At 43.7% G+C, this 27,862-nt stretch overlaps 1 protein-coding gene across 4 annotated transcripts in view; it reads left to right on the forward strand.

Annotated features, from left to right (window-relative positions):
- LOC147098703 (protein transport protein Sec24C-like) overlaps nucleotides 1–27,862 on the forward strand; it is a 109,077-nt gene that overhangs the window by 66,477 nt on the left and 14,738 nt on the right. For all 4 annotated transcript variants that reach the window (XM_085970751.1, XM_085970750.1, XM_085970753.1 and 1 more), the window contains 11 exons: nucleotides 5,368–5,506; nucleotides 6,137–6,252; nucleotides 7,198–7,322; nucleotides 10,881–11,072; nucleotides 11,765–11,858; nucleotides 12,578–12,694; nucleotides 16,977–17,147; nucleotides 19,424–19,520; nucleotides 21,163–21,308; nucleotides 22,952–23,090; nucleotides 25,181–25,299. In XM_085970751.1, coding sequence (XP_085826877.1) covers nucleotides 5,368–5,506; nucleotides 6,137–6,252; nucleotides 7,198–7,322; nucleotides 10,881–11,072; nucleotides 11,765–11,858; nucleotides 12,578–12,694; nucleotides 16,977–17,147; nucleotides 19,424–19,520; nucleotides 21,163–21,308; nucleotides 22,952–23,090; nucleotides 25,181–25,299 — 1,455 coding nt within the window. The remainder of the gene's footprint in view (nucleotides 1–5,367; nucleotides 5,507–6,136; nucleotides 6,253–7,197; nucleotides 7,323–10,880; nucleotides 11,073–11,764; nucleotides 11,859–12,577; nucleotides 12,695–16,976; nucleotides 17,148–19,423; nucleotides 19,521–21,162; nucleotides 21,309–22,951; nucleotides 23,091–25,180; nucleotides 25,300–27,862) is intronic.

Here is a 27,862-nt window from a genome sequence, read left to right on the forward strand (position 1 = left end):
GCAGCTCCCCTTGTATTCAAGTCCTCTCAATATACAGGCCAGCATTCCATTCGCCTTTTTGATTATTTTCTGTACCTGTTCATGACATTTTAATAATCTATGTACCTGAAGACGGATGAGGTCCTGCAACAAGAATTTAGGGAGCTAGGTAGCAGATTAAAGAGCAGGACCTCAAAGGTAGTAATCTCTGGATTACTCCCGGTGCCACGTGCTAGTGAGTATAGGAATAGGAGGATAGAGCAGATGAATGCGTGGCTAAAGAGTTGGTGCAGGAGGGAGGGCTTTAGTTTCCTGGATCACTGGGCCTGCTTCTGGGAAAGGTGGGACTTGTACAAGTCGGACGGGCTGCACCTGAACCAGAGCGGGATAAATATCCTTGCGGGGAGGTTTGCTAGCACTGTTTGGGGGGGGTTTAAACTAAAATGGCAGGGGGTTGGGAACCTGAACAGGGAGACAGAGGAAAGGAAAACAGGGATAAAAGCAAAAGATAGGAAGGAGAAAAACAAAAGTGGCAGTCAGAGAAATCAACGGTTTAAATCAAACATGGCCACAGTAAATAATAATTCTAATAGGTCTAAGAGCGTTAAAAAAACAAGCCTGAACGCTTTGTGTCTTAATGCGAGGAGCATTTGCAATAAGGTGGATGAATTGGCTGCGCAAATAGAGGTAAACGAATACGATTTGGTTGGGATTACAGAAACGTGGCTCAAGGATGGCCAGGACTGGGAACTCAACATCCAGGGGTATTCGATATTCAGGAAAGATAGGCAAAAAGGAAAGGGAGGTGGGGTAGTGAAATAAAGAATAGATTTGCCTTTCTAATCTAGGCTTTATTAACTTTAAAAACCCAGTAGCACATCTTTCAACACCAGTCTCCAACAATGACTAGAGAGAACTGAATTTAAGATGGCCACCACAAATCACCTGACATCCACTACCAATGAGTTTACAACATATATCTCAAGGTAGAAACAAACAACCAATTACAATACTTCTTACTAATACAGAGAGCAACCACCCCATTCACCAATCACAATACTTCTTATTAAACATAGGAAATAATCACCACAGGTAGCATTACTGGTTAAAGAAGGGATTAATACAATTGTAATGAAGGATATTAGCTCTGATGATGTGGAATCTGTATGGGTAGAATTGAGAAATACTAAGGGGAAAAAAACATTAGTGGGAGTGGTATATAGACCTCCAAACAGTAAGGTGGAGGTTGGGGATGGCATTAAAAGGGAAATTAAAGAAGCGTCCAATAAGGGCACAGCAGTCATCATGGGTGACTTTAACCTACATATAGATTGGGCCAACCAAATTAGTAACAATACCGTGGAGGAGGAATTCCTGGAGTGTTTACGGGATGGTTTCCTGGACCAATATGTCGAGGAACCAACCAGAGATCAGGCCATCTTAGACTGGGTATTATGCAACGAGAAAGGATTAATTAGCAAACTTGTTGTACGAGGCCCCTTGGGTCGGAGCGATCATAATATGATCGAATTCTTCATTAAGATGGAGAATGAAGTAGTTGACTCAGAGACAAGGGTCCTCAATTTAAATAAAGGAAACTACTAGGGTCTGAGGCGCGAGTTGGGTAGGATTGATTGGGGAATGTCACTGAAAGGGTTGACGGTGGATAGGCAATGGTGAACATTCAAAGTCCGAATGGATGAGCTACAGAATTTGTTCATCCCAGTTTGGCGCAAAAATAAAACAAAAAAGGTGACTCAACCGTGGCTAACAAGGGAAATTAGGGATAGCATAAGATCCAAGGAGAGGACATATAAATTGGCTAGAAAAAGCAATAATCCTGAGGATTGGGAGCAGTTTAGGAGTCAACAAAGGAGGACAAAAGGATTAATTAAGAAAGGGAAAATAGAATATGAGAGTAAGCTAGCAGGGAACATAAAAACTGACTGTAAAAGCTTTTATAGATATGTGAAGAGAAAAAGATTAGTGAAGTCAAGCGTAGGTCCCTTGCAGTCAGAATCGGGGAATTTATAATGGGAAACAAGGAAATGGCAGACCAACTAAATGCATACTTTGGTTCTGTCTTCACAAAGGAGGACACAAATAACCTCCCAGAGATACCGGGGAACATAGGGTCTGATGAAAGCGAGGAACTGAAAGAAATCAGTATTTGTAGGAAAATGGTGTTAGGAAAATTGATGGGACTGAAGGCCGATAAATCCCCAGGGCCTGATGGTCTACATCCCAGGGTACTTAAGGAAATGGCCCTCGAGATAGTAGATGCACTACTGATCATCTTCCAGAACTCGATAGACTCTGGAACGGTACCCATGGATTGGAGGGTAGCTAATGTTACTCCACTATTCAAAAAAGGTGGTAGAGAAAAAGCGGGGAATTATAGACCGGTAAGCCTGACATCGGTAGTGGGGAAAATGCTAGAGTCTATTATAAAAGATGTAATAGCTGAGCACTTGGAAAACAGTGACAGGATCGGACAAAGTCAACATGGATTTACAAAAGGTAAATCATGCTTGACTAATCTACTGGAATTTTTTGAGGATGTAACTGGTAAAATAGATAAGGGAGAACCAGTGGATGTGGTGTATTTGGACTTTCAGAAGGCTTTCGATAAGGTCCCACACAAGAGATTAGCGTGCAAAATTAAGGCACATGGGATTGGGGGCAAGGTATTGATTGGATAGAGAACTGGTTGGCGGACAGAAAGCAAAGAGTTGGAATAAACGGGTCGTTTTCCGAGTGGCAGGCAGTGACTAGTGGGGTACCGCAAGGATCGGTCCTAGGACCCCAGCTGCTCACAATATATATTAATGATCTGGATGAGGGAATTGGATGTAATATCTCCAAATTTGCAGACGACACAAAGCTGGGCGGGAGGGTAAGCTGCGAGGAGGATGTCGGGAAAATCCAGTACGATTTGGACAGGTTGGGTGATTGGGCAGAAACATGGCAAATGCACTATAATGTGGATAAATGTGAGGTTATCCACTTTGGTGGCAAAAACAGGAAGGCAGATTATTTGAATGGCAATAGATTGGGAGAAGGGGAAGTGCAAAGAGACCTGGGTGTCCTTGTGCACCAGTCGCTGAAGGTAAGCATGCAGGTGCAGCAGGCGGTTAAGAAGGCAAATGGTATGTTGGCCTTCGTAGCAAGAGGGTTCGCGTACAGGAACAAGGACGTCTTGCTACAGTTGTACAGGGCCTTGGTGAGACCGCATCTTGAGTATTGTGTGCAGTTTTGGTCACCATACCTGAGGAAGGACGTTCTTGCCATGGAGGGAGTGCAGCGAAGATTCACCAGGCTGATACCTGGGATGGCAGGAATGACGTATGAGGAGAGATTGTGTCGATTGGGCTTATACTCACTGGAGTTCAGAAGATTGAGAGGGGATCTCATCGAGACCTATAAAATTCTGTCAGGTCTGGACAGACTAGATGCAGGAAGGATGTTTCTGATGGCCAGGAGTCCAGAACCAGTGGTCATAGTCTAAGGATAAGGGGTAAGCCATTTAGGACTGAAATGAGGAGGAATTTCTTCACCCAGAGAGTGGTGAACCTGTGGAATTCTCTGCCACAGAGGGCGGTGGAGGCCAGTTCATTAAATATATTCAAGAAAGAGTTGGATATGTTTCTTGAGGCTGAAGGGATATGGGGAGAAGGCGGGGACGGGGTACTGAGTTTGGATGATTCGCCATGATCACATTGAATGGCGGAGCAGGCTCGAAGGGCCGAATGGCCTACTCCTGCTCCTATCTTCTATGTTTCTATGTAACCCCCAAGCCGGCATCCACTGTTTATCACTTTTCACCATTTAGAAAGTACCCTGTTCTCTCCTTTAGGTCCAAAGTGGATGACCTCACATTGAAATCCATTTGCCACAGCTTTGCCCATTCACTTAATCTGTCACTAACCCCCTGTAATTTTATGCTTTCATCTACACTGCTTGTAATGCCGCTTGTCTTTGTGTCATTGGCAAATTTGGATATGTGGCTTTCTGTCCCATCATCTAAGTCATTAATAAATACGGTGAATAGTTGAGGCCCCAACAGATTCAGTATCCCACTAAAAGAAAAGGCTTAGACAAATTCAAGGAAAAGCAAAAGTCTAGTTGACTGGGAGCAACAAGGGTCTGCAAAGAAAGCAATGAGGTGCAAATAAGAAATATGAATTTAAAAAACCTGCTGCTATCCCAGCTAACAGCAAAAAAATTTATAAATATATTGAAAGTGTGTGAAAGGGGAATGTGGGTCCATTAAATAGAGATGCAGGAAAAGGATAAAATACCAACAGTACAAGGGAACCTAAAAATAAGTCACTGGTAGGAACTTAGTGGATTTGATACAAGTTTATAAAAACAGTACAGGTAGACTACCCTTTATCCGGACTTCCGAAAACCGAAACCCTCTAAAAACCGAAGGTTTTTTCGTTCAGCGTAAGTCGTGCGTACGAACGGTTTCGGAAGTTCGGATAAAGGGTAAGTCGTGCGCACGACCCCCCCCCCCCCCCCCGCCGGCCCCGACAACCGCCGACCCCGCCAGCCCCGACAACCGCCGACCCCCCCGCCGGCCCCGCCGACCCCGACTGACTTACGCTGAGCGTCAGCGTAAGTCGTGCGCACGACCCCCCGCCGACCCCCCCCCCCCCCCCCCCGCGGACCCCTGCCGACCCACCTTCCGAAATCCGAAATTCTCCTTTATCCGAAACTCGGCTGGTCCCGAGGTTTTCGGATAAAGGATAGTCTACCTGTAATGGAGAAAATAATGGGACAAGATCGTCAACTCTCCAGCACCTGAGTTTCCACTAGTAATCAGCAATAGGTGAGGAAATTGCAGATGCGTTGGTCACGCCAGTGACTTGAGCTGACACTTCAGTGTCGTATGGAGGAAATGCTGCATTGTCAGAGGTGCCGTCTTTTGGACGAGATGTTATACTGAGGCCCCATCTGCCCTCTTGGGTGAATGTTAACGATCCCATAGTACTGTTTAAAGAGAGGGGAGTTCTGGTGGTGGCCTGGCCAACATTTATCTCTCAACAAACACCACCGAAACAGATTATCTGGTCATTACCTCACTGCTGTTTGTGGGACCTTGCTGTGTGTAAATTGGCTGCCGCGTTTGCCTCTAACAATAGTGAGTACAGTTCAAAAATACTTCATCGACGATGCAAAGCTTTGGGGTGTCCTGTGGATGTGAAAGGTGCTATATAAATGTACCCTCTTTAAATGATGGGTGTGAAGGCTTATTTGCTAAACAATCTGAACAATTTTTAGTGTCTGATACAATTGTTAGAATGGTCTTATATATGTAACCTCCATTGTTTCGATAAATTTGACTAACTGTATTAACCATTGCATTTTGCCTTCTAATCGCAGGCGCCCCCTTACATCGTAGATCATGGTGAGACTGGTCCAATAAGGTGCAATAGGTGCAAGGCTTACATGTGCCCCTATATGCAGTTTATCGAAGGTGGGCGGAGGTTTCAGTGTGCATTCTGCAGCTGTGTCACTGAAGGTAATCCCCTTTGTCCCATTAGAAGGAAACTGTTAAGCTATCTGAATAATTTCCCCCTCCTGTTCAACCTCCAAATAAAATACTATTGGAGAACAGCAGAGCCAAGTTCACAAAACTCCATGCAGCGCCGTGTTGAAAGTAACTGTGTTGAAAGTAACTGTGTTGAAAGTAACTGTGTTGAAAGTAACTGTGTTGAAAGTGTCACGGTGCTGCACTTCAGACTTGACGTGCTTTGCTTTTCTCTTGCCTTCCCCACACACACTGCGGCAGAGGGAGCTGAAACTAGTCCTCTGCTAGGCACCTGAGAGTCAATTTCTGTTGAACAGCATCTGGTCTCTGAGAACTCTAGCTTTATAACTAGGTTAGCTGTTCTACAGGACCTTTGGTGTGTCATCAGATGTACCTCTGGTTTTTGACACTTTAAGATGCTTTTTCTGGAAATGCACGTTGTTGAAATACATAACTTCAGTTTAAATGTAGCGGAATAAAGAGAGTGGTGTGTGGATCGACTTTAAAGTTGTGTTTCTAATGTGTGACTGACTTGTCCGAATGCCTTTCCCATTTTTCCAATTTGCCTGTTCTGGTGCACCTGGTTTGGCTGTATTGTAATGCGTATTTCTCTTTCCTCAGTACTGCCTCACTATTTCCAACATTTGGATCACACTGGCAAGCGAATGGACTACTATGATCGACCAGAGCTCTCACTTGGTTCCTATGAATTTTTAGCTACTGTAGACTACTGCAAGGTATTTTGTTGCAATGATTATACTCATTAATCTGCATTCCTCAACATGGTGGTTAAATTATACATTTTAAATCCTCCTCATTATAATTTACAGAGACACGATATATTCTCCAAATCCTGTCCAGGTTTTCTGATTCAGATTATATCCTGTGATTATTGCATGATATATCTTTCATTTTGTAGCTTTGAATGATTCATCATTTAAGTTTACTGACCTAGGTAAATATATTTCTGTTTGTAAATTCTCTGCCCCTCTTGTGCAATTTAATGTCGTCGGATAACAAACCAAGCTAGTAAGAAATCCGATTTGTTGCTGATATCCCATGGTTTCCTCTCGATGTTTAGTTAAGTTTCCCATGAGGGATTTGCTTGCTGTCAGATACAGGAGTGCAGATACTCGGGAATTATTTTCACCTCGTCGACTCCTGGGCAGCACCTTGTTGCTGTGTTTGCATTGATGTATGCCCAGGGCTGGCTTTAAGCAAGATCAGAAGGAATATTTATGAATGGGAGTTGCTGTACACTAGGAACATTCGCGTACAAATTAAATTACAAAGGCCATTCCTACAATACATAATTAGGTGAAAGGATATTTTAGAATCGGTGTTGCAGCATGGTGATTTCTCAATCTTTACCAGTGGTTTTCTGCTTGTGTGTACCAAATTTTGCCACGTTTTTTTTTGGGGTGGGGGCAGGGTGATGCTAAGGTGTTTAGGGATTTCCTCCAACTTTGTCAAAATAAAAATCAAGACAAGCCAACAACACCCCTTTGTACACATCAACCTGGCAATCGCGTCAGCAGCAATGTACAATTGAGTCATCTGCTCCGCTCGCTTCAGGTGGGTTTCCCCGGCCCCGGTTTCTTCTCGTTTTTCCTGCTTTGCAGAAAATGGACAACAGACTTGAGATTCTTCAACTGAAATTTCATAAAGGCTTTCTTTTACAGAACAATAAAGTTCCTAATCCACCTGCTTTCATCTTTATGATTGATGTGTCCTACAATGCACTGAAGAGTGGGCTCGTCCATCTGCTGTGTGAGGAGCTGAAAGCTCTGCTGGATTACCTTCCAAGGTGAGCGAATATTTGCTGTTACTGCATAAATGGTAATAACCAGGTCCATTGTCGATGCTTTGTCAACAATGTTGTTCTCCTCACGTATCAGCAGCAATCTGTCTAATGGAAAGAAGTTGCCATCCACTCCAGTACTTAAAATCATTATACTTTAAATGTATTCTGAACCTTCTCTGCTCTAAGCTTCTCCAGTCTCCACATAACTGGTCCCTCATCCCGGCTACCATTCCAGTAAATCTCTGCGCCCGCTCCAAAGTCCTTGACATTGTTCCAAAATTGCCCAGAATAGGACACAGTACTCCAGCTGGGGCCTAGCCAGTGATCTCCGAGGGCTTAGCATAACTACGATGGTCTGAGGCGCGAGTTGGGGAGGATTGATTGGGGAATGTCACTCAAAGGGTTGACGGTGGATAGGCAATGGGAAACATTCAAAGACCGCATGGATGAACTACAGAATTTGATCATCCCAGTTTGGCATAAAAATAAAACAAAAAAGGTGACTCAACCGTGGCTAACGAGGGCAATTAGGGATAGCATAAGATCCAAGGAGAGGACATATAAATTGGCCAGAAAAAGCAGTAAACCTGAGGATTGGGAGCAGTTTAGGATTCAACAAAGGAGGACAAAGGGATTAATTAAGAAAGGGAAAATAGAATGAGAGTAAGCTTGCAGGGAATATAAAAACTGACTGTAAAAGCTTTTATAGATATGTGAAGAGAAAAAGATTGGTGAAGTCAAGCGTAGGTCCCTTGCAGTCAGAATATGGGGAATTTATAATGGGGAACAAAGAAATGGCAGACCAATTAAATACATATTTTGGTTCTGTCTTCACAACGGAGGACACAAATAACCTCCCAGAGATGTCGGGGAACATAGGGTCTGATGAAAGGGAGGAACTGAAAGAAATCAGTATTTGTAGGGAAATGGTGTTAGGCAAATTGATGGGATTGAAGGCCGATAAATCCCCAGGGCCTGATAATCTACATCCTAGGGTACTTAAGGAAGTGGCCCTAGAAATAGTTGATGCTTTGCTGATCATCTTCCAGCATTCGGTGGAATCTGGAACAGTACCCATGGATTGGAGGGTAGCTAATGTTACCCCACTATTCAAAAAAGGTGGTAGAGAGAAAACGGGGAATTACAGACCAGTAAGCCTGACATCGGTAGTGGGGAAAATGCTAGAGTCCATTATAAAAGATGTAATAGCTGAGCACTTGGAAAACAGTGACAGGATCGGACAAAGTCAACATGGATTTACAAAAGGTAAATCGTGCTTGACTAATCTACTGGAATTTTTTGAGGCTGTAACTGGTAAAATAGATAAGGGAGAACCAGTGGATGTGGTATATTTGGACTTTCAGAAGGCTTTTGATAAGGTCCCGCATAAGAGATTAGCGTGTAAAGTGAAGGCACATGGGATTGGGGGCAAGGTATTGACTTGGATAGAGAACTGGTTGGCAGACAGAAAGCAAAGAGTTGGAATAAACGGGTCTTTTTCCGAGTGGCAAGCAGTGACCAGTGGGGTACCGCAGGGATCGGTCCTTGGGCCCCAGCTATTCACAATATATATTAATGATCTAGACAAGGGAACTAGATGTAATATCTCCAAATTTGCAGATGACACAAAGCTGGGTGGGCGTGTGTGCTGTGAGCAGGATGGTTTGGACAGGTTGGGTGATTGGGCAAAAGCATGGCAGATGCAATATAACGTGGATAAATGCGAGGTTATCCACTTTGGTGGCAAAAACAGGAAGGCAGATTATTATCTGAATGGCAATAGATTGGGAGAAGGAGAAGTGCAACGAGACCTGGGTGTTCTTGTGCACCAGTCGCTGAAGGCAAGCATGCAGGTGCAGCAGGCGGTTAAGAAGGCAAATGGCATGTTGGCCTTCGTAGCGAGAGGGTTTGAGTGCAGGAACAAGGATCTCTTGCTGCAGTTGTACAGGGCCTTGGTGAGACCACACCTTGAGTATTGTGTGCAGTTTTGGTCGCCTTATCTGAGGAAGGATTTTCTTGCCATGGAAGGAGTTCAGCAAAGATTCACCAGGCTGATACCTGGGATGGCAGGAATGACGTATGAGGAGAGATTGGGTCGATTGGGCTTGTACTCGCTGGAGTTTAGAAGAATGAGAGGGGATCTCATTGAAACTTATAAAATTCTGACAGGATTGGACAGACTAGATGTAGCAAGGATGTTCCCGATGGTCGGGGAGTCCAGAACCAGTCTAAGGATAAGGGGTAGGCCATTTAGGCAGAAATGAGGAGGAATTTCTTCACCCAGAGAGTGGTGAACCTGTGGAATTCTCTACCACAGAAGGCAGTAGAGGTCAATACATTAAATATATTCAAGAAGGAGTTGGATATATTTCTTAAGGCTAAAGGGATCAAGGGGTATGGGGAGAAAGCAGGGGCTGGGTACTGAATTTGGATCAGCCATGATCGCATTGAATGGCGGAGCAGGCTCGAGGGGCCGAATGGCCTACTCCTGCTCCTATCTTCTATGTTTCTATGTTTTCCTTGCTTTTGTACTCTCTGCCTATATTTATAAAGCCCAGAAACCAGAGTGCTTTTTAACAGCCTTCTCAACTTGTCCTGCCACTTTCCGAGTTTTGTGTATGTACACCCCCAGGTGTCTCTGTTCTTACCCCCTTTAAAATTGTGCCATTTACTTTCTGCATTACTTCACACGTCTCTGCATTAAATCTCATCTGCCATGTGTCCTCCTGAAGTCTGTTACTACAGTTTCAAGATGAGGGGCAGGAGGTTTAGAGGGGATTTGAGGAGAAAGTTTTTCACCCAGAAGGTGGTTGGAATCTGGAACTCACTGCCTGAAAGGGTGGTAGAGGCAGGAACCCTCAGAACATTCAAGAAGCATTTAGATGAGCACTTGAAATGCCATAGCATACAAGGCTACGGACCAAGTGCTGGGAAATGGGATTAGAATAGACGGGGCTTGATGGGCGGCGCGGACACGATGGGCCGAAGGGCCTCTTTCTGTGCTGTATAACTCTGACTATCCTCCTCGCTGTATACTGCATTTTCGGGTTTAGTGTCATCTGCAAGCTTTTGAAATTGTTATAGGCAATCCCAGATCATTAATTAAAAAGAGCAGTGGTCCTAATACCGACCCCTGGTGAGCACCACTGCACACTTCCCTCCACTCTGGGGGGAAAAACAACTGCTCACCCCTACTCTCTGCATTCTGTCCCTTTGCCAATTTTGTATCCACACTGCCACCGTCCCTTTAATCCCAACAGAATTGCAGCAATTTGTTTACTTCAGTGGATTAGCTGTGATACAATATTCGTAACCGCGACGATCAAAAGAAATGTAGGTTGTTCCTTCACACCCAGTGAGAAGTTTCTAAACTAGAAAGTCTGCTACAATGTTTTGTGACCCTGATCATTACTCATTTGTTTATAGTCTGTATGTAGCATTGTTTCAGCATGGCGCACCCTATTAAAGGCACTTCACTTAGGACCTAATGTAACTTCAAGCATTGTGGTGCTGCAAAGTAATCTCTGTATAGTTTTGAACTTGTTGCTTTTCCTCCTCCAGGGAGGGCAATGCAGAGGAATCGGCGATAAGGGTTGGATTTGTAACTTACAACAAAGTTCTGCATTTTTACAACGTAAAGAGCTCGTTGGCGCAGCCACAGATGATGGTGGTGTCCGATATAGCCGACATGTTTGTCCCCTTGCTTGATGGATTCCTGGTCAATGTAAATGAGTCGCGGACTGTCATAAACAGGTAAGCACCCCATCCAGTGACGATCCTACAGCATCACATCCCAGCTCCGACTTTCAAGCTGATTGTTGCAGCGCGGTATTCTGGAGTGTAATGTCTGTACTCGGAGGTTTGACAGTTGTTCAGTGGTGACTCCACTGTGCCATACCCCTTCTAACTCCCAAACCCATTCCTGCTGGTGTGCGGATAATAGTTGGAAACCTGAACTGCCATTTACTGTACAAAATCTGAAACGAGATACTAAAATATCGGTGCCAATGCTTGTGAAAGGTACCACTGAGGTACAGGCTCTGGGACTTGGACATTCTTTTGGTACTCTGATGTTGGGACTTGGACAGGTTTTCAGAACCCAAATTGGGCTGATTTCATGGCATTTTTCACTGATGCATTCCCATATATTGCCAGATTTATTGAATTCAGTTTCACGACTTAACATGGTGGGATTGGAACTCGTGACCTCTGGGTTGCTAGTCCCGGACCGTAACCATATCCTTGCTTACTGATGGGGGTCTAGTGTATTGTGAAACGTAGGCTCTTGGCAAGTATAACATTTTAGTTCTCCTGATTTGCAGTTTGATCTGAATCTGATGTTTGGTAAATCTTGGCGTAGCTCATGGAACTGAATTACGTTCTTGCTGTCAACAAAGGATTCAATCATGACAACAAAGTAATGAATTCACTCTTTTTCCCCCCAGTTTGTTAGAACAGATTCCTGAGATGTTTGCTGATACCAGAGAGACAGAGACAGTCTTTGGACCCGTCATTCAGGCTGGTCTGGAGGCTCTAAAGGTGAGACTCCCTTTTATATACAAAGCTGCATAGAATTACCATTTTGTTTTAACAATGACCATTGAATATCCAGATCAGTGGGATTGCGGCTGTGTACAGTGACACCACTATTCCCAGCCAGAATGGAGATGATTGGGTAATTGCCCCGTCAACCCCGCCTGGAGACCGCACTGCTGTCAGTGATTGGGATTGATTTTACGCACCTAATTTGTATGTAACTATCCTCCATTCGCTGCATTTCGTTGGAGAAATAATCCTGCTTTTATCGGGAGAAGTTGCTGCAGTTTCTGTCATGAGTTCTATTTGCAGTAGTTCGTAGAGACTCTTATGTTTGCCCTAAGTCCCGCCCTGCCTCCAACTCATTGGCTGACACAGGTGTCAGTAGACACTCTGACCATTGGCTGACACAGGTGACAGTAGACACTCTGACCATTGGCTGACAGGTGCCAGTAGACACTGACCATTGGCTGACACAGGAGACACTCTGACCATTGGCTGACACAGGTGACAGTAGACACTCTGACCATTGGCTGACACAGGTGTCAGTAGACACTCTGACCATTGGCTGACACAGGTGTCAGTAGACACTCTGACCATTGGCTGACACAGGTGAGAGTCGACACTCTGACCATTGGCTGACACAGGTGTCGGCTGACGCAGGTGTCAGTAGACACTCTGACCATTGGCTTGCTTTGCTGATCAGTATTTTCTATATGCAGGCAGCGGAATGTGCTGGCAAACTGTTTATATTCCATTCATCCCTGCCTCTCGCTGAAGCACCTGGAAAGCTGAAGAATAGAGATGACAAGAAGCTTATTAACACAGACAAAGAAAAGGTAGGATAATCAAGATGCCTTTTCCATCATTTGCAATTTATTATTTGCGAGGTATTTGACAAATGAAGCGTTTTCTGAGTTTTTTTAAAATACGCGTTCTCTGGATGTGGGTGAAGCCGGCAATGCCACATTTACTGCCCATCCCTAGCTGCCCTGATGGCATTAAGAATCAACCATGTAATGTGGGACTGCAGCCGTGCGTTGGCCAGACCAGGTAGAGGGTGGCTGGTTCCCCTCCCTGAAGGGCATTGGTGACCCTGTTGGGTTTTTAGGACAGCTGTCATGGTAATTTTATCTGATGCCAGCCCACAAATCACCAGATTTAAGGCATTGAATGTCCCAATTTGCCATGGTGGGATTTAAACACTCAACCTCTGGATTGCTAGTCCAGTACCATAACCACCAGGCTGCCGTACCTGTCATAACTGCGGTTTTAACATAACATAAGAAATAGGAGCAGGAGTAGGCCAATCGGCCCCTCGAGCCTGCTCCACCATTCAATAAGATCATGGCTGATCTGATCCTAACCTCAAATCTTCTATCACTGTGCATCCACCCGAACCCATGTGATCTCCCGGGAGAGGCGAAAAACCAGATAAAGATCCAATGGCCAATTTGGGAGAAAAAAATCTGGGAAATTCCTCTCCGACCCATCTAGGCGATCGAATTTCTTCCAGGAGATCACTCTGTCCCTATATTTTCTACAGTACTTACCTTCTGTAAAGGCGACCTCCACCCCAGCCAGGAACAGGAGTAAAACCATCTCCTGAAATCTAACACAGAATTAGAACACAGTAGGAGCAGAACCAGGCTACACGGCCCCTGGGCCCACTCCACTACCCACAGGGCCATGACCATTCCGAACCTAGACTCATGTCCAATTTCCTGCCCGCTCCCCGTAACCCTTAATTCCCTTTACTTCTAGGAAAATATCTATTTCTGTTTTAAATTTATTTAATGATGTAGCTTCCACAGCTTTCTGGGGCAGCAAATTCCACAAACCTACCACCCTCTGAGTGAAGAAGTTTCTCCTCATCTCAGTTTTGAAAGAGCAGCCCCTTATTTTAAGATTATGCCCCCTAGTTCTAGTTTCACCCATCATTGGGAACATCCTCACCGCATCCACCCGATCAAGCCCCTTCACAATCTTATATGTTTCAATAAGATCGCCTCTCATTTTTCTGAACTCCAATGAGTAGAGTCCCAATCTACTCAACCTCTCCTCATATGTAAGAAGTCACACAACACCAGGTTATAGTCCAACAGCTTTATTTGAAATCACAAGCTTTCGGAGCGCTGCTCCTTCTTCAGGTGAAGTGGAGAAATGTATAAAGACACAGCTTATATAGTCAGAGAATCATGTCAGATGTTTACAGGTAACCTTTCCAACTGCCATTTATCACACCTCGGCAGAGAGATAATCACAGCAGTCAAAGGTGTGAATGGTGTCCTCATATGACCACCCCCTCATCCCCGGGATTAACCGAGTGAACCTTCTTTGTACTGACTCGAGAGCAAGTATGTCTTTTCTTAAGTATGGACACCAAAACTGTATGCAGTATTCCAGGTGCGGTCTCACCAATACCTTGTACAACTGCAGCAATACCTCCCTGTTTTTATATTCCATCCCCCTAGCAATAAAAGCCAACGTTCCATTGGCCTTCTTGATCACTTGCTGCACCTGCATACTAACTTTTTGAGTTTCGTGCACCAGGACCCCCAGATCCCTTTGTACTACAGTACTTTCCAGTTTCTTGCCATTAAGATAATAACTTGCTCTATGATTTTTCCTGCCAAAGTGCATAACCTCACACTTTCCAGTATTGTATTCCATCTGCCAAATCTCTGCCCACTTACTTAGCCTGTCTATGTCCCTTTGCAGGTTTTTTATGTCCTCCTCACTCACTACTTTCCGTCCCATCTTTGTATCATCTGCAAACTTTGATATGTTACACTCGGTCCCCTCCTCCAAATCGTTAATATAGATTGTAAAGAGTTGGGGACCCAGCACTGACCCCTGCGGAACACCACTAGTTACTGGTTGCCAATCTGAGAACGAACCATTTATCCCAACTCTCTGCTTTCTGTTAGAGAGCCAATCCTCCACCCACGCCAGAATATTACCCCCAATCCCGTGATTTTTTATCTTGAGCAATAATCTTTTGTGTGGCACCTTGTCAAATGCCTTTTGGAAGTCTAAATACACTACGTCCACTGGTTCCCCTTTATCCACCCTGTATGTTACTTCCTCAAAAACTCCAGCAAATTTGTCAAACATGACTTCCCCTTCATGAAACCATGCTGAGTTTGTCCTATTAAATGATGTTTATCCAAATGTCCTGTTACTGTCTCCTTAATAATGGACTCTAACATTTTACCAACCACAGATGTTAGGCTAACAGGTCTATAGTTTCCAGCCTTCTGCCTACTACCCTTTTTAAATAAGGGTGTTACATTAGCAGTTTTCCAATCTGCCGGGACCTTTGCTGAGTCCAGTGAGTTTTGGAAAATTATTACCAATGCATCCACAATCCCTACCGCTACTTCCCTCAAGACCCTAGGATGCAAGCCATCAGGTCCAGGGGATTTATCCGCCTTGAGTCCCATTATTTTACCAAGTACCACTTCCTTAGTGATTTTAATCGTATTTAGTTCCTCCCCCCCTAGAGCCCCCTGTTTGTCCAGTGTTGGGATATTCTTAGTGCCCTCTACTGTAAAGACTGATACAAAATAATTGTTCAGTGTTTTTGCCATCTCCATGTTTCCCACCATTAATTTCCTGGTCTCATCCTCTAAGGGACCAACATTTACTTTAGCCACCTTTTTTCTTTTTATATAACTATAGAAACTTTTACTGTCTGTTTTTATATTTTTTGCTAATTTACTTTCAGAATCTATCTTCCCTTTCTTAATCAATCTTTTAGTTATTTTTTGCTGTCTTTTAAATACTTCCCAATCTTCCATCCTCCCACTAGATTTGGCTACCTTATATGCTCTTGTTTTTAGTCGGATACTATCCTTAATTACTTTACTTAGCCACGGATGGCTATCTTTTCTTTTACACCCTTTTTTCCTCAGTGGAATATATATTTTTTGGAAGTTGTAAAATAACTCCTTAAATGTACACCACTGATCATGTACTGTCTTACCCTTTAATCTATTTTCCCAGTCCACTCTAATCAATTCCGCTCTCATACCTTCATAGTCTCCTTTATTCAAGCTCAGCACGCTTGTTTGAGATCCAACCTTCTCACCCTCTAATTGAATATGGAACTCAACCATGTTATGGTCACTCATTCCAAGGGGATCCTTTACTAGGACATTTTTAATTAATCCTGTCTCATTACACAGGACCAAATCTAAGGTTGCTTGCCCCCTGGTCGGTTCAGTTACATACTGCTCAAGAAACCCATCCCTAATACACTCAATGAACTCATCCTCAAGGCTGCTCTGCCCAATTTGATTTGTCCAGTTAATATGATAATTAAAATCCCCCATAATTATAGCTGTTCCCTTCTTACAAGCCTCAACTATTTCCTGATTAATACTCCGTCCAACAGAGTTGCAACTGTTCGGCGGCCTATAGACTACACCCACTAGTGTTTTTTTCCCCTTATTATTCCTTATCTCCACCCAAACTGTTTCACTATCCTGCTCCTTTGACCCAATATCATTTCTCTGTATTATAGTGATTCCTTCCTTTATTAACATAGCCACCCCACCTCCTCTCCCTTCCTGCCTGTCCTTCCTGACACAGGAGCAGTTTAAGTCTGCAGGACTTGATCCTGTGTCTGTGCTGAGCCATTGCAGAAAGTCAGTGAGTAATGTGGGTCGGTGGGGAGAAGAAAAGCTTTGAGAAACAATGGGTGAAGGGAAGCAGAAGTGGAGACCCCAAAAAGAATGGGAGGGAGGGAATGTGGATGAAGGTCGCAGAACAATGGGGGATTTAGAAAGAAAAAAAAACAACTTGCAAGAAGCATTTCTTGTGGGAATTGTGTGCTTTTTTAAAACAAAATGACTGGTTAGAGAATCGTGTCCCCTTAACCAATTTGAATGCTTCAACATTCAAGTCAAATGAGGGCTGACTGGGGCAGCTTTTAATGCATGAACCGTGGAAAGTAATGTCAGACTAAGAGGGAATCCACTGCAAATAAAGCACTGATATTGTGTTCATATGCGATGTAACAGAGGCTTATCAAGTATGCCTTGATTATTTCTCTCCCTCCTTCCACCGCCTCTCCTCTCTTTCTCTCTATTTAAATGTATACATTTGTTATTGCAGGTTCTGTTCCAACCTCAGACTAGCTTTTACAATAACCTGGCCAAGGAGTGTGTGGCACAAGGTTGCTGTGTGGATCTCTTCCTATTCCCCAATCAGTACGTTGATGTGGCTACTTTAGGGCTGGTTACTTACCAGACCGGGGGTTCCATTTACAAGTACACCTATTTCCAGGTAATGTTTGTAATTTGTACCATTGCGGTAGCTACACAGGAATTTCACAACTGTCCTTCAGAGGTTAAACTTAGACCTGCCTCCTCCTATGCACAAATATCAGACTTCTTGACGATTCTTTCAGAGCTGTGATATCTAGGAAATGTGCATCCTTCATGTAACGAGGAATGTTTTCTCACGTCTCCCATTTATAGTTAACTGGTTAAAGGGCAGTGATTTTTGAGCTTTATCACTTAGAATAAATTGCTACATTAAAATGTGATTTTAAAATAGATTTTTCTTTTGAATTGATTTTAAAAGTCACTAATTTTTCTGGAGACTAAATGGTGGCCTCCTCCCATTGTGCGTCAGAAGTGCAGATTCCTTGTGCATACTGAGTGCAGGTCACGCCTCTCCTATTGCTGGTCACTGTGGCAGGATTAAGCAGCTGTGGGAAGCTTCCATTTCAAATAAAGTAAGGTGATACTGCAAACTGTTGTAAATCTGTCTCGCCCTGGGGAAGTTGGAAGTGGACTCGAGGCCCCGGTACCCCAGTGAGCAGTTTCTGACGATCTCCGTGATTATATCAGGGAGCTGTGATGAGCAAGAGAGCAACTACTTTCCAGAAAAAAGGCTGACTGGGGCCTGTGTTGCTCAGACTGCTCTTGCACACTTAATTGATGCCACAAATTGTCTGCTCTCTCGGTGTGTGGAGGAGAGGGAATTTGTAGCCACAATCTTGGTTAATGAGCTGCCCACGAGGGAGCAAGAAAATTTGGCTGAGACTGGAAAAAAATGAGCAAAAAAAATGAGCAATGGGGTAAGGATCTGTCCGGCCACCCATCCCGCCTGAATGCCATTGGTGGCAACCTTGGAGAAGTCTGGCCTGGACCACCACCACCTTCCAACCAATGAGGTTTACCATTGGCAACACTGCTGGTGATTAATAAGAGAAGAGTTATGGGACGATTTGGGATTTTGGTTGTACCTTTTTAGGAAGGCGAGGTACTCATTTTGTCCTGCTTTCAACTTGTACTCTAATATTACACAGAGGTGAGGTTTTGGCAAACAGCTGTTCATGTACAAAAAATGAACTGTTTTATGGCCTCTTATATCCTTATTTAGCAACAGCTTTTCATAGTTGATATAATTTTCCTTGTGAGCAAATGTATACAATTACAATCAATCATTAAACACGGTTGGTTTGTATCCATAAGTTGTTGGTAAAAGTTGTGGTTTATGTGCAGCAGAGTTCAAAGGTTGCGTGTGATGTAGTGAAGGACTCGGTTTGTGCAGATGGGCCCATGGCATCACTTCTTAAAATCCATGACATCATTTCCTGATAATGGGAAATAAACGCAATGGCCTCAATAACTGGCCCATAATGCTCTGACCAGAGTTATATAGAACTGCTGGCAAATATAATTTAAAAATTCAAAAATTACTCATCACAGGGCTGACTTTAATTAATCATGCATTTATGGAATACAGTTTGCAGCAGCTGAAGTATAATTATGCACCGATAGGGTTACAGATTTACTTCCAGCTGGTTGCTAAAACTGCTTTGTAAGTAAGCCTCGTTTTCAATCGAACACTGCATCTTTTTGAATGTTGCAATTAATGATTTAGCATTCATTTAAAAAACACAATGAGAGAGAATGAACTAACTCTCTAATTATATTGCTCTCTAAATATTGCAGGAGTTGAGCATCCCATGAGTCGGGAGCCTGAATGTTTAAGTGTCTGGTTTAAGGAGATGTAAAATAACATCAGACTATTTGGATATACAGTAGTTTCTTTCTCCCACCAAAGCCTCCTCCAAGAAGACCATTTTTGCTAACACATCCCTCACAATTAGTATTCTGCAATGACTTGCATGAAATGATCTGCTTGGGTCACATCTTGGGGGTTGAGGTTTTAGCCCCAAGGCCTGAAGGTGTATTACAGACATTGGTGTCATTGGAAAATACACGACTTGAGGACTCCGCTGTTTGATTCATCGTGTGTAGCAATCTGCAGCACTCAACTGGAGATTTGTCTGAAAGTATTTAACTTGGATTAGGTTCAGTTATCAATTTCTGATTCCTGCCCACTTGAAAAAATATAGTTGACTTTTTCATTCCTTAAAGCTCTTAATTGTTTCAACATTTTGGCCTTCTGAAGGCTTAAATTGCATGCTTGCAATCTTATGGCTTATTCCAAGAGAACTGTTCAAACGAAAGAGCTTTCTCCTTTAAAGGGGAAAGTAACATGGACCTTGGCGTGCAGATTTTAAAGTGCTGTTTGTTTCTTTCCAGGCACAGGCGGATGGGGAGCGCTTCCTAAATGACCTACACAGGGATGTCCGAAAAGTGATCGGGTTTGATTCTGTGATGCGGGTGCGCACAAGCACGGGTATGTTGCTTCATGAACTGCTGGTGAAAATATCGTGTGAGGAGACTTGTCGTCCAGATCGTACAATTTCAACACGGCTTTAGACCTGTGAACGGCCTTTGATCTTTGTACCTCTGCTGTAATTGTTCCTTACGGGCTGCACTTTCCTCAATCACTGATCCTAATTTGCAGACGACACAAAGCTGGGTGGGAGGGTATGCTGTGAGGAGGATGTCGTGAAACTCCAGTACGATTTGGACAGAAACATGGCAAATGCACAATAATGTGGATAAATGTGAGGTTATCCACTTTGGTGGCAAAAACAGGAAGGCAGATTATTTGAATGGCAATAGATTGGGAGAAGGGGAAGTGCAAAGAGACCTGGGTGTCCTTGTGCACCAGTCGCTGAAGGTAAGCATGCAGGTGCAGCAGGCGGTTAAGAAGGCAAATGGTATGTTGGCCTTCGTAGCAAGAGGGTTCGAGTACAGGAACAAGGATGTCTTGCTACAGTTGTACAGGGCCTTGGTGAGACCGCACCTCGAGTATTGTGTGCAGTTTTGGTCGCCTTACCTGAGGAAGGACGTTCTTGCCATGGAAGGGGTGCAGCGAAGATTCACCAGGCTGATACCTGGGATGGCAGGAATGACGTATGAGGAGAGATTGTGTCGATTGGGCTTATACTCACTGGAGTTTAGAAGATTGAGAGGGGATCTCATCGAAACCTGTAAAATCCTGTCAGGCCTGGACAGACTAGATGCAGGAAGGATGTTTCTGATGGCCGGGGAGTCCAGAACCAGGGGTCATAGTCTAAGGATAAGGGGTAAGCCATTTAGGACTGAAATGAGGAGGAATTTCTTCACCCAGAGAGTGGTGAACCTGTGGAATTCTCTGCCACAGAGGGCAGTTGAGGCCAATTCATTAAATATATTCAAGAAAGAGTTAGATATATTTCTTAAGGCTAAAGGGATCAAGGGATATGGGGAGAAGGCAGGGACAGGGTACTGAATTTGGATGATCAGCCATGATCTCATTGAATGGCGGAGCAGGCTCGAAGGGCCGAATGGCCGACTCCTGCTCCTATCTTAATTGAAGTTGATTCAAAATAAACTTTGACCACAAAGAGCACTAATCTATGATATACTGCGTTACTCAGCATTGATGCAGCTTTAATCTGAAAGCATTTACGTCAGATTATTCTTGAGTATTAAAACTTTGATTTGGATGTCAATCAGATCTATTTGCTGTTTTAATATCCAACTTTATTTGAAACATGCACTCATTGCTAAACGCTCATTTCCCCTTGTTGCTATTTTTGGTGTCACTTTTTGTGTCAATATTATAGATGCCTGTGTAATCAGCAAAAATGGGAATTCCCTGTGTAAACAGGCCCCATTGATTCAAATTGCAGGTTGAGGCCACTCGATGCATTTAATCTCCCTGGATCCCTGTGAGTGATGTCATGGGACATATGCTAGTTTAAAAAAAAATGTGTTCATGTAAAAGGATAGTTTGCCTGCAGAAATAACTTTGAAATTTAGTTTGTTACATCTGTGATCACAGAGCCTGGCTGAAAAAGACCGCTTGTTTCTAAATGATTCGTGTCGGAAAATTTGGCTTTGCCTTTAATCGTGGTAATAATGTCAAAAATGTGCTTTTGTTCCAGGGATTCGAGCAACTGATTTCTTTGGCTCATTCTATATGAGCAACACAACGGATGTGGAGCTGGCTGCATTAGACTGTGATAAAACTATCACTGTGGAGTTCAAGCATGACGATAAGTTGAATGAAGATACCGGAGCTCAAATTCAGGTGAGAAAATGCCATAAAACCGCTTTCAGTTTGTAGCAATTTTTCTAATCCGTCTATAAATATTTTAGAAAAGTAGGGAGATTTTTGAGTTTAGTGTGCTGCCTATTTGTGTTCTCCTTTTTGCTCATGCCACTCGCCATTCCTTTGTCGGGGGCAAGTATCGAATTCTCTGGAGCAGCTACTTCAATATTCATCTCCTGTGTCCGGGGAAGTGTGAAGCCTCAGCCATCCTCTGACTCCCTGGCTGAGATTGGGTACCTGCCATGTGGCAGTGAGCACAGGCCGTACCCTTTCACAGCGTGCTGCTTCAGAGCACCAGCGCTCTCGCTTAAGTTGGCTGTCTTGCGATGACCTTGTACTGGTGCGACACTCATGTACAGGTGTATGTTGGCAGCAGTCTGTCACAAATCTTAATTCTTTGCTTAAGGCATTCGGGTACACTTTGCTTTGGGTCACAGATTGGCATCTGTTTACAAGTAAGGGATCACAAGATAGATACAGATGGGGAAGACCATTCAGGCCATATTAGCCAATCCATCTAGAGAGATACTACAGACCCTTGGTTATTTTAAGACTGTTTCTTAAAATAGTTCCTGGGTTTCACCTCCATTACTTTAACTGGAAGTCCATTCCATGTATTTGCCCTTTGTTGATATGACTCTGTGATCTTGGTCTTACAGTCGCTGTTTAGTCATGATCCAGATTGAGTTTTTCTACACAACTTGCAATCTAATCTCTGCTTCTTAATCAGCTCCTTTCAAGGCTGAAAAACCCACGTTTCCTCAATCTTCCCCCATAACTTGTTCTCTGGGTTCAGGCTCGTGGTTCTTCGTTAAGCTGCCTCCAGGGCTTGAAGGTCTGCCCTGTGTCTTGGTGACCAGACCTGGACGCAGTGCTCAAGCTGCACTCTGAGAAGGGCACTGTACAGTTTGAGCATGCCGTCCTTTGACTTGCATTCCATGGTTTCATCTATTCTAGTTCAGCATTCTGTTTGCTTTGAACAATGATTGGACACGTTGAAAGTCAAGCCTGCTTGAATCCTTATATCTCATTCAACTTCATTCGCTTTCAAACAGTTCAGAGTGTGACTGCAGGCTTCAGCAAGTGGCATCACAGTACCAGTGTATCGTGACCTCATTCAAGCATTGATCCACCTGAACATTCCGACAGGTTCATTGACATGGTTATAACTTTTAGATCACACAGCACAGAAGGAGGCCATTCGGCCCATTGTGCCTGTGCCGGCTCTCCAATTAGTCCCATTAGTCTCCAATTTGAAAGAGCTCTCCAATTAGTCCCACTCCCCTGCTCTTCCCCACAGCCCTGCAATTTTTTCCCCTGCTAGTATTTATCCAATTCCCTTTTGAAAGTTACTATTGAATCTGCTTCCACTGCCCTTTCAGGCAGTGCAACCATTTGTATTTAATACTTGTGTTTCTGGTGGTATTTTTGTTAAAGTTTAAAGTACAGAAACATTGTTTAGCTTTTGTATTAAAACAAGTTATGTGCAGTTCGCTGATTTATCCCTCAGTTGGATTCTCTTTCAAGATTTGCTAAAGTGAAGTTCAATGTCTATTTTTGTGCTGTATTGTATCTATGCATTTGATAAACGAGCGTTTTTCCTTTCTTCCCCTCCTCCGCAGTGTGCTTTGCTCTATACCAGTTGCAGTGGACAGAGGAGGTTACGTATACACAACCTGTCCCTTAATTGTTGTACTCAGCTTGCTGACCTGTACAGAAACTGTGAGACTGACACACTAATCAACTTCTTTGTGAAACTGGGTAAGCTGCTGCTGGGATTCTGCCTGACATCTGTTAGACATTGCCTTTATACAGAGGACAGTGAGCGGGGCTTGGTGTCACTGTGCTGAGCTGGCCTTGGACAATAATGCTGCGTGAGCTCGCTTATCGCAGTGGGTTGACGTTCAGAGTGCGACAGTCTCACTGTCCCTGAGCAGGGGTGGGAAGGTCAGTTGGTCGGGATTCAGGCCCCTGATCGCTATCCCAGGATGTCTCTTGGGCAGTGTGCATGTGCAGGAAACTCGTTGGTATCCGGCACCGACGGGACTGGATGGTGCCGGTTGATTAAAAATTCTGGATGACGGAGAGGGTTATCTACCGAGGCTATTTTTAACAAACAAAAATCAAGAAATGTGCAGTGTACAGTAACTGGCGGATCGGAAGAGACTAGCGGCAGTGCGGGAGAGTCAGACTCCTGTTATTGAGGTGTTCCGACTTCCGACAGCGCCAAGAAGCCGAGTAGTGGCAGTTTGGAGAACTACCCCCAGTGACTGACTCGGCCACCGCGGGAGACTCGGACTCGGCAACATTGCCGGTTATTGAGGTGTTGTTTTCGGAGGATGAATTTTGCTGGTTAATAGAGAATTCCGGATATTTAGGTGCCGTTCAAACGAGAGTTTCCTGTATAGATCTCACGTGAGGATCGGATCGGATCGGGTGTGGCCGTGATGTCCTGCAGTTTTAATAGCCTGGCTGGACTGACTTGCAGAGGCTCACAGGTGAATAACGGTACTCTGAGGTACCTGAAGAGGCCTGGGTGCCACAGACTTGGCCTCCAGTTGACACCTTTGGAAGGGAAGGGGAGAGAATTAGCAGAGAAAGGAGGAGGAAATGATACTGCAGTTGACTATAGAAAGCATTCAACGAAATCCAAGGCTGGAATCTAGTCTCTGGTTTCAAATAATTGTCAGCTACGCGAGGTTTGTCATCACATGCAAAATCTTACTACCCTGAAAATCAATTCCATTTGCAGTTTTATAATGCACCTGACACAAGTCTTAATCTGTGAGTATTCTGAAAAACCCTGGCGATTTGTGTAACTTGGGGTGGCAAAGCGTAATGCTGTTTTTTAATCTTGTTCTCCGGCCATTATTTAGATGCTTGCCATTTAGCAGGTTGGTTTCAAATTACTGCCTTTAATACAAGCTCATGTTTCCTTGAACAAAACTAGTGTCAAATGTAGTCATTCTCTGTAAAGGTGTCCGAGTCCCTTGCAGAATGTCTGCGAGGAGGCTATAGATGCTTTAGTGAGAACCAATAAACAATGCATCTTAATGTCAAAGCCAGCAGCCCAGTCAGTAGCTCTTGTATATTGATACTCCCTTTAATACCTTGAATGCATTTAACCACAAATTAATTTTAGATTTAAAGTTCCAGATTACAATAGGAAACAGTTAGAACATTTGTTTAAGGCAGTTTTACAACTTCGCCTGTGAGATGAATTTTTTTACTGTTTAATATCATCATTATCCTATTATTAATATGCAATGCATCAGCAGTTTTATAAACTATAGAGGGATTTAGGGAACAGATGAAGCTTTTTGTTTCCTAAATTTGGTTACATGTAAAAGTTATTTGCTGTAAAAATTTGTGTTTCGTTATAAACAGTCTCCTCAAAACCTTGTATACCAGTTCTGATTAACCATTAGTGCGGGTAGGTTAGTGGGTAACATGAACATAGCATGCTGTTCCCATCAAACATCTTTAGTTCCCATCGCTGATACAGTATTTTTATAACGAATAAATGAAAGCGTTCAAAGAAAATGAAAACACACTTTTTTAATTTTTCTTCTGAGTTTGCTGGCAGCAGTGTCCAGGAGATTAATGTTTTATTCCTGGAGACTCAATCCTGGAGTATTGGCAACTCCTTGGAAATAAACCATTCTTGTGTCCGAGTGGGAGACCGCAAGGTTTTTAATTCCATCCCAGCGGATGAAAGACTGGTTTAAGTGTTGAGATCTGTCTGCAGAGCAAGTGTAAAGTTTTTAAACCGTCCATTCCACGTCTGACATGCCGCCACATTGTATACACAGTTGGTTTAACACGAGAAACGCTTTGTCTCATGTTTGCAGCATATCGTGGTGTCCTGAACAATCCCACAAAGACTGTACGAGACAGCTTAATTAACCAGTCGGCTCAGATTCTCGCCTGCTACCGCAAGAATTGTGCAAGTCCGTCATCGGCTGGACAGGTAAGACACTCGTCCTGCTTGCAGATCTTTGTTTATTGGCTGACACATCAAATGATGTGAGTGTGAGCGAATCGTAGAATGGTTACTGCACGGCAGAAGGCCATTTGGCCCGTCGTGCCCATGCAAATTTGAACACAAACTGGCCGCTTTGAAAGATGCCTGCACTGTCTGGATGGAAGGAATTCCGAATTAGCAGCATTCGGGAATTTTTGATCTTGAATTGGCAACCATGAACAAAACTGATCTCTCTCCCTGTTGTCAGTGCATGTGCTCTCTGACTGTGAATTAGAACCAATCCCTGATTGAGTATCACACAGCACAGGCTGCGGGACGCCTCAACAACTGGTTTCTACAGGCCTAAAATTGGAGAATAATTAATCAAACCAGGATCCCTTTTAAAAATGGAAATGTTAATGGAACGTTGGCGGAAGAGTTCTGTGAATTCATCCAACGTTTCAATACAGCTGGTACTGGGGACTCGAAGTATCACAGAGGCTGACAGTGTGAGGTCGTTGAATTAAAATACAGCTAATGTCCTAAAAACCCTTGGGTTAATTACTTTTGGTTATCCCCCTTACACTTCAGTCATCAATAACTTATTCAAGCTGTGTCATTACTTGCCTTGGGTGAATGACGTGTAGTTGACCATTACATACTTGGATTTTTAGAGTTTGGCAATGTTTGTTGCACAGTATCATATTGATACCTGGAAAAGGAATGTTCTTCAAATTGCCATTGCCAGAAGTGAAGTTGATATGTTTAGGTTGAAACGTGTAGACACTAAATGGTTTAATTACATTGTTTCTGGAACTAAATATTGAAGTTGATTTGTTCAGAGAGAGCAGCGCTGTTAAGAAATATGCAGCTTTAAAATAAGGAAGGAATGGAAACTCCCTTGCTAGCAGCGAGTCCGGTGGGGAGGATTGAGGGAATTTTCAGCTAGTGCGGAAGGTTGAATTGATTTATTTTAACCCAAAGTGCTGTCGTTCAAGAGACTCGCCCTGTCTGCACTTTGTGATGATGCCCTTATTCCTTCACGGGATGTGGGCGTCGCTGGCAAGGCCAGCATTTATTGCCCATCCCTAATTGCCCTTGAGAAGGTGGTGGTGAGCCGCCGCCTTGAACCGCTGCAGCCCGTGTGGTGAAGGTGCTCCACAGTGCTGTTAGGGAGTTCCAAGATGAATCAATTTCAATATTCAACTGTGGACACATCATAAAAAATTCCACTATTCTAGAACCATTTAGTGTGTTTGTAATTATGCCTCGATATATTAAGAGACTGGCAGCGAACTTTTGGTTTATTTTTAGATCCAGATCGGCTCCAGTAGTTGGGTTTAACCCAGCTCTCTGGGTCCCAACCATAATTTAAAAAAGTGGAATATATTGGAGTACAATATTAAATGGCTGAGCCAAGTGGGAGTAATGCAGACTGCGCAAGTGACCAACTTCTGGGGAAAGTTTACATTGCCTTGAATAGTAAATAATTCACAACATTGAAAAGCCACCCCTGTAAATAGGTGACCATAAGTCTGGGTCTCACCATAATGTTAAGCAAGAGAACTAATTTGCAGGGTTGTGTGGAAAGAGCTGGGGGGTGGGACTAATTTGGATAGCTCTTTCAAAGAGCCGGTACAGGCACGACCGGCCAAATGGCCTCTTGTGATGCAAGATTGAGGAGGAATTTTTTCACTTGGAGGGTTGTGAATCTTTGGAATTCTCTACCCCAAAGGGTTGTGGATGCTCAGTCGTTGAGTATATTCAAGGCTGAGATCGATAGATATTTGGGGATATGGAGATCGGGCGGGAAAGTGGAGTTGAGGTCAAAGATCAGCCATGATTTTATTGAATGCTGGAGCAGGCTCGAGGGGCCGTATGGCCGACTCCTGCTCCTAATTCTTATGTTCTTATGACTCTAATTAAAAAAAGGATGACGGAAAATTGACTGAAAACAGAAATGGAGGGTAGCCATTAGTGGAAAGGTTTGATGCTGCGAAGAATTTGAGCATGGAGCCCAGGGGCTTGGTCTTGCATCTCCTTGTATTAATGACTTGAACGAGGGTATCGCAAAACAGATCTCCCCAGGTTTACAGATGACACCCAAGTAGGAAGCAGGGCAAGTAGTGACAAACATTGTAACCATGGTGATCTTCACAGTTAGGACCACAGGGCCTCACGGGTTCCCCCAAACCCTGGCAATCCGGCCGGCCCCTGAAGCCCGGCAACTCATTCCTGTTTGCATTTATTCTTAGTGGCTGATCTGTCTTGTTTGCATGTACAGTTCTATTTTTAGTACTGTTACCTCCTTGGTGGTTTAATCCTCAATCAGTAATTTGAAATAAATTCCAACATTGGTTTTAAACCATGTACCTGTAGCATCAGGATTCACATGGTACACATCCATATGAAGGCAAGAAAGTTTGCACAGCCCTATTTCAGTTACCCGGACGATAGGTGGCGGATGTAGTAAAATGTGACATGATAAGTAACTGCTCTGAGGGCAAGGAACCAATAGAAGGAGTTTGTGTTAAATGGAACAGTGCTTATAGCAGTAAGAGAAGGCAAA

This window comes from Somniosus microcephalus, chromosome 29, assembly GCF_052327205.1.
Source record: "Somniosus microcephalus isolate GS21.2 chromosome 29, FLI_Smic_1.0, whole genome shotgun sequence".
Classification (NCBI taxonomy): Eukaryota; Metazoa; Chordata; class Chondrichthyes; order Squaliformes; family Somniosidae; genus Somniosus; species Somniosus microcephalus.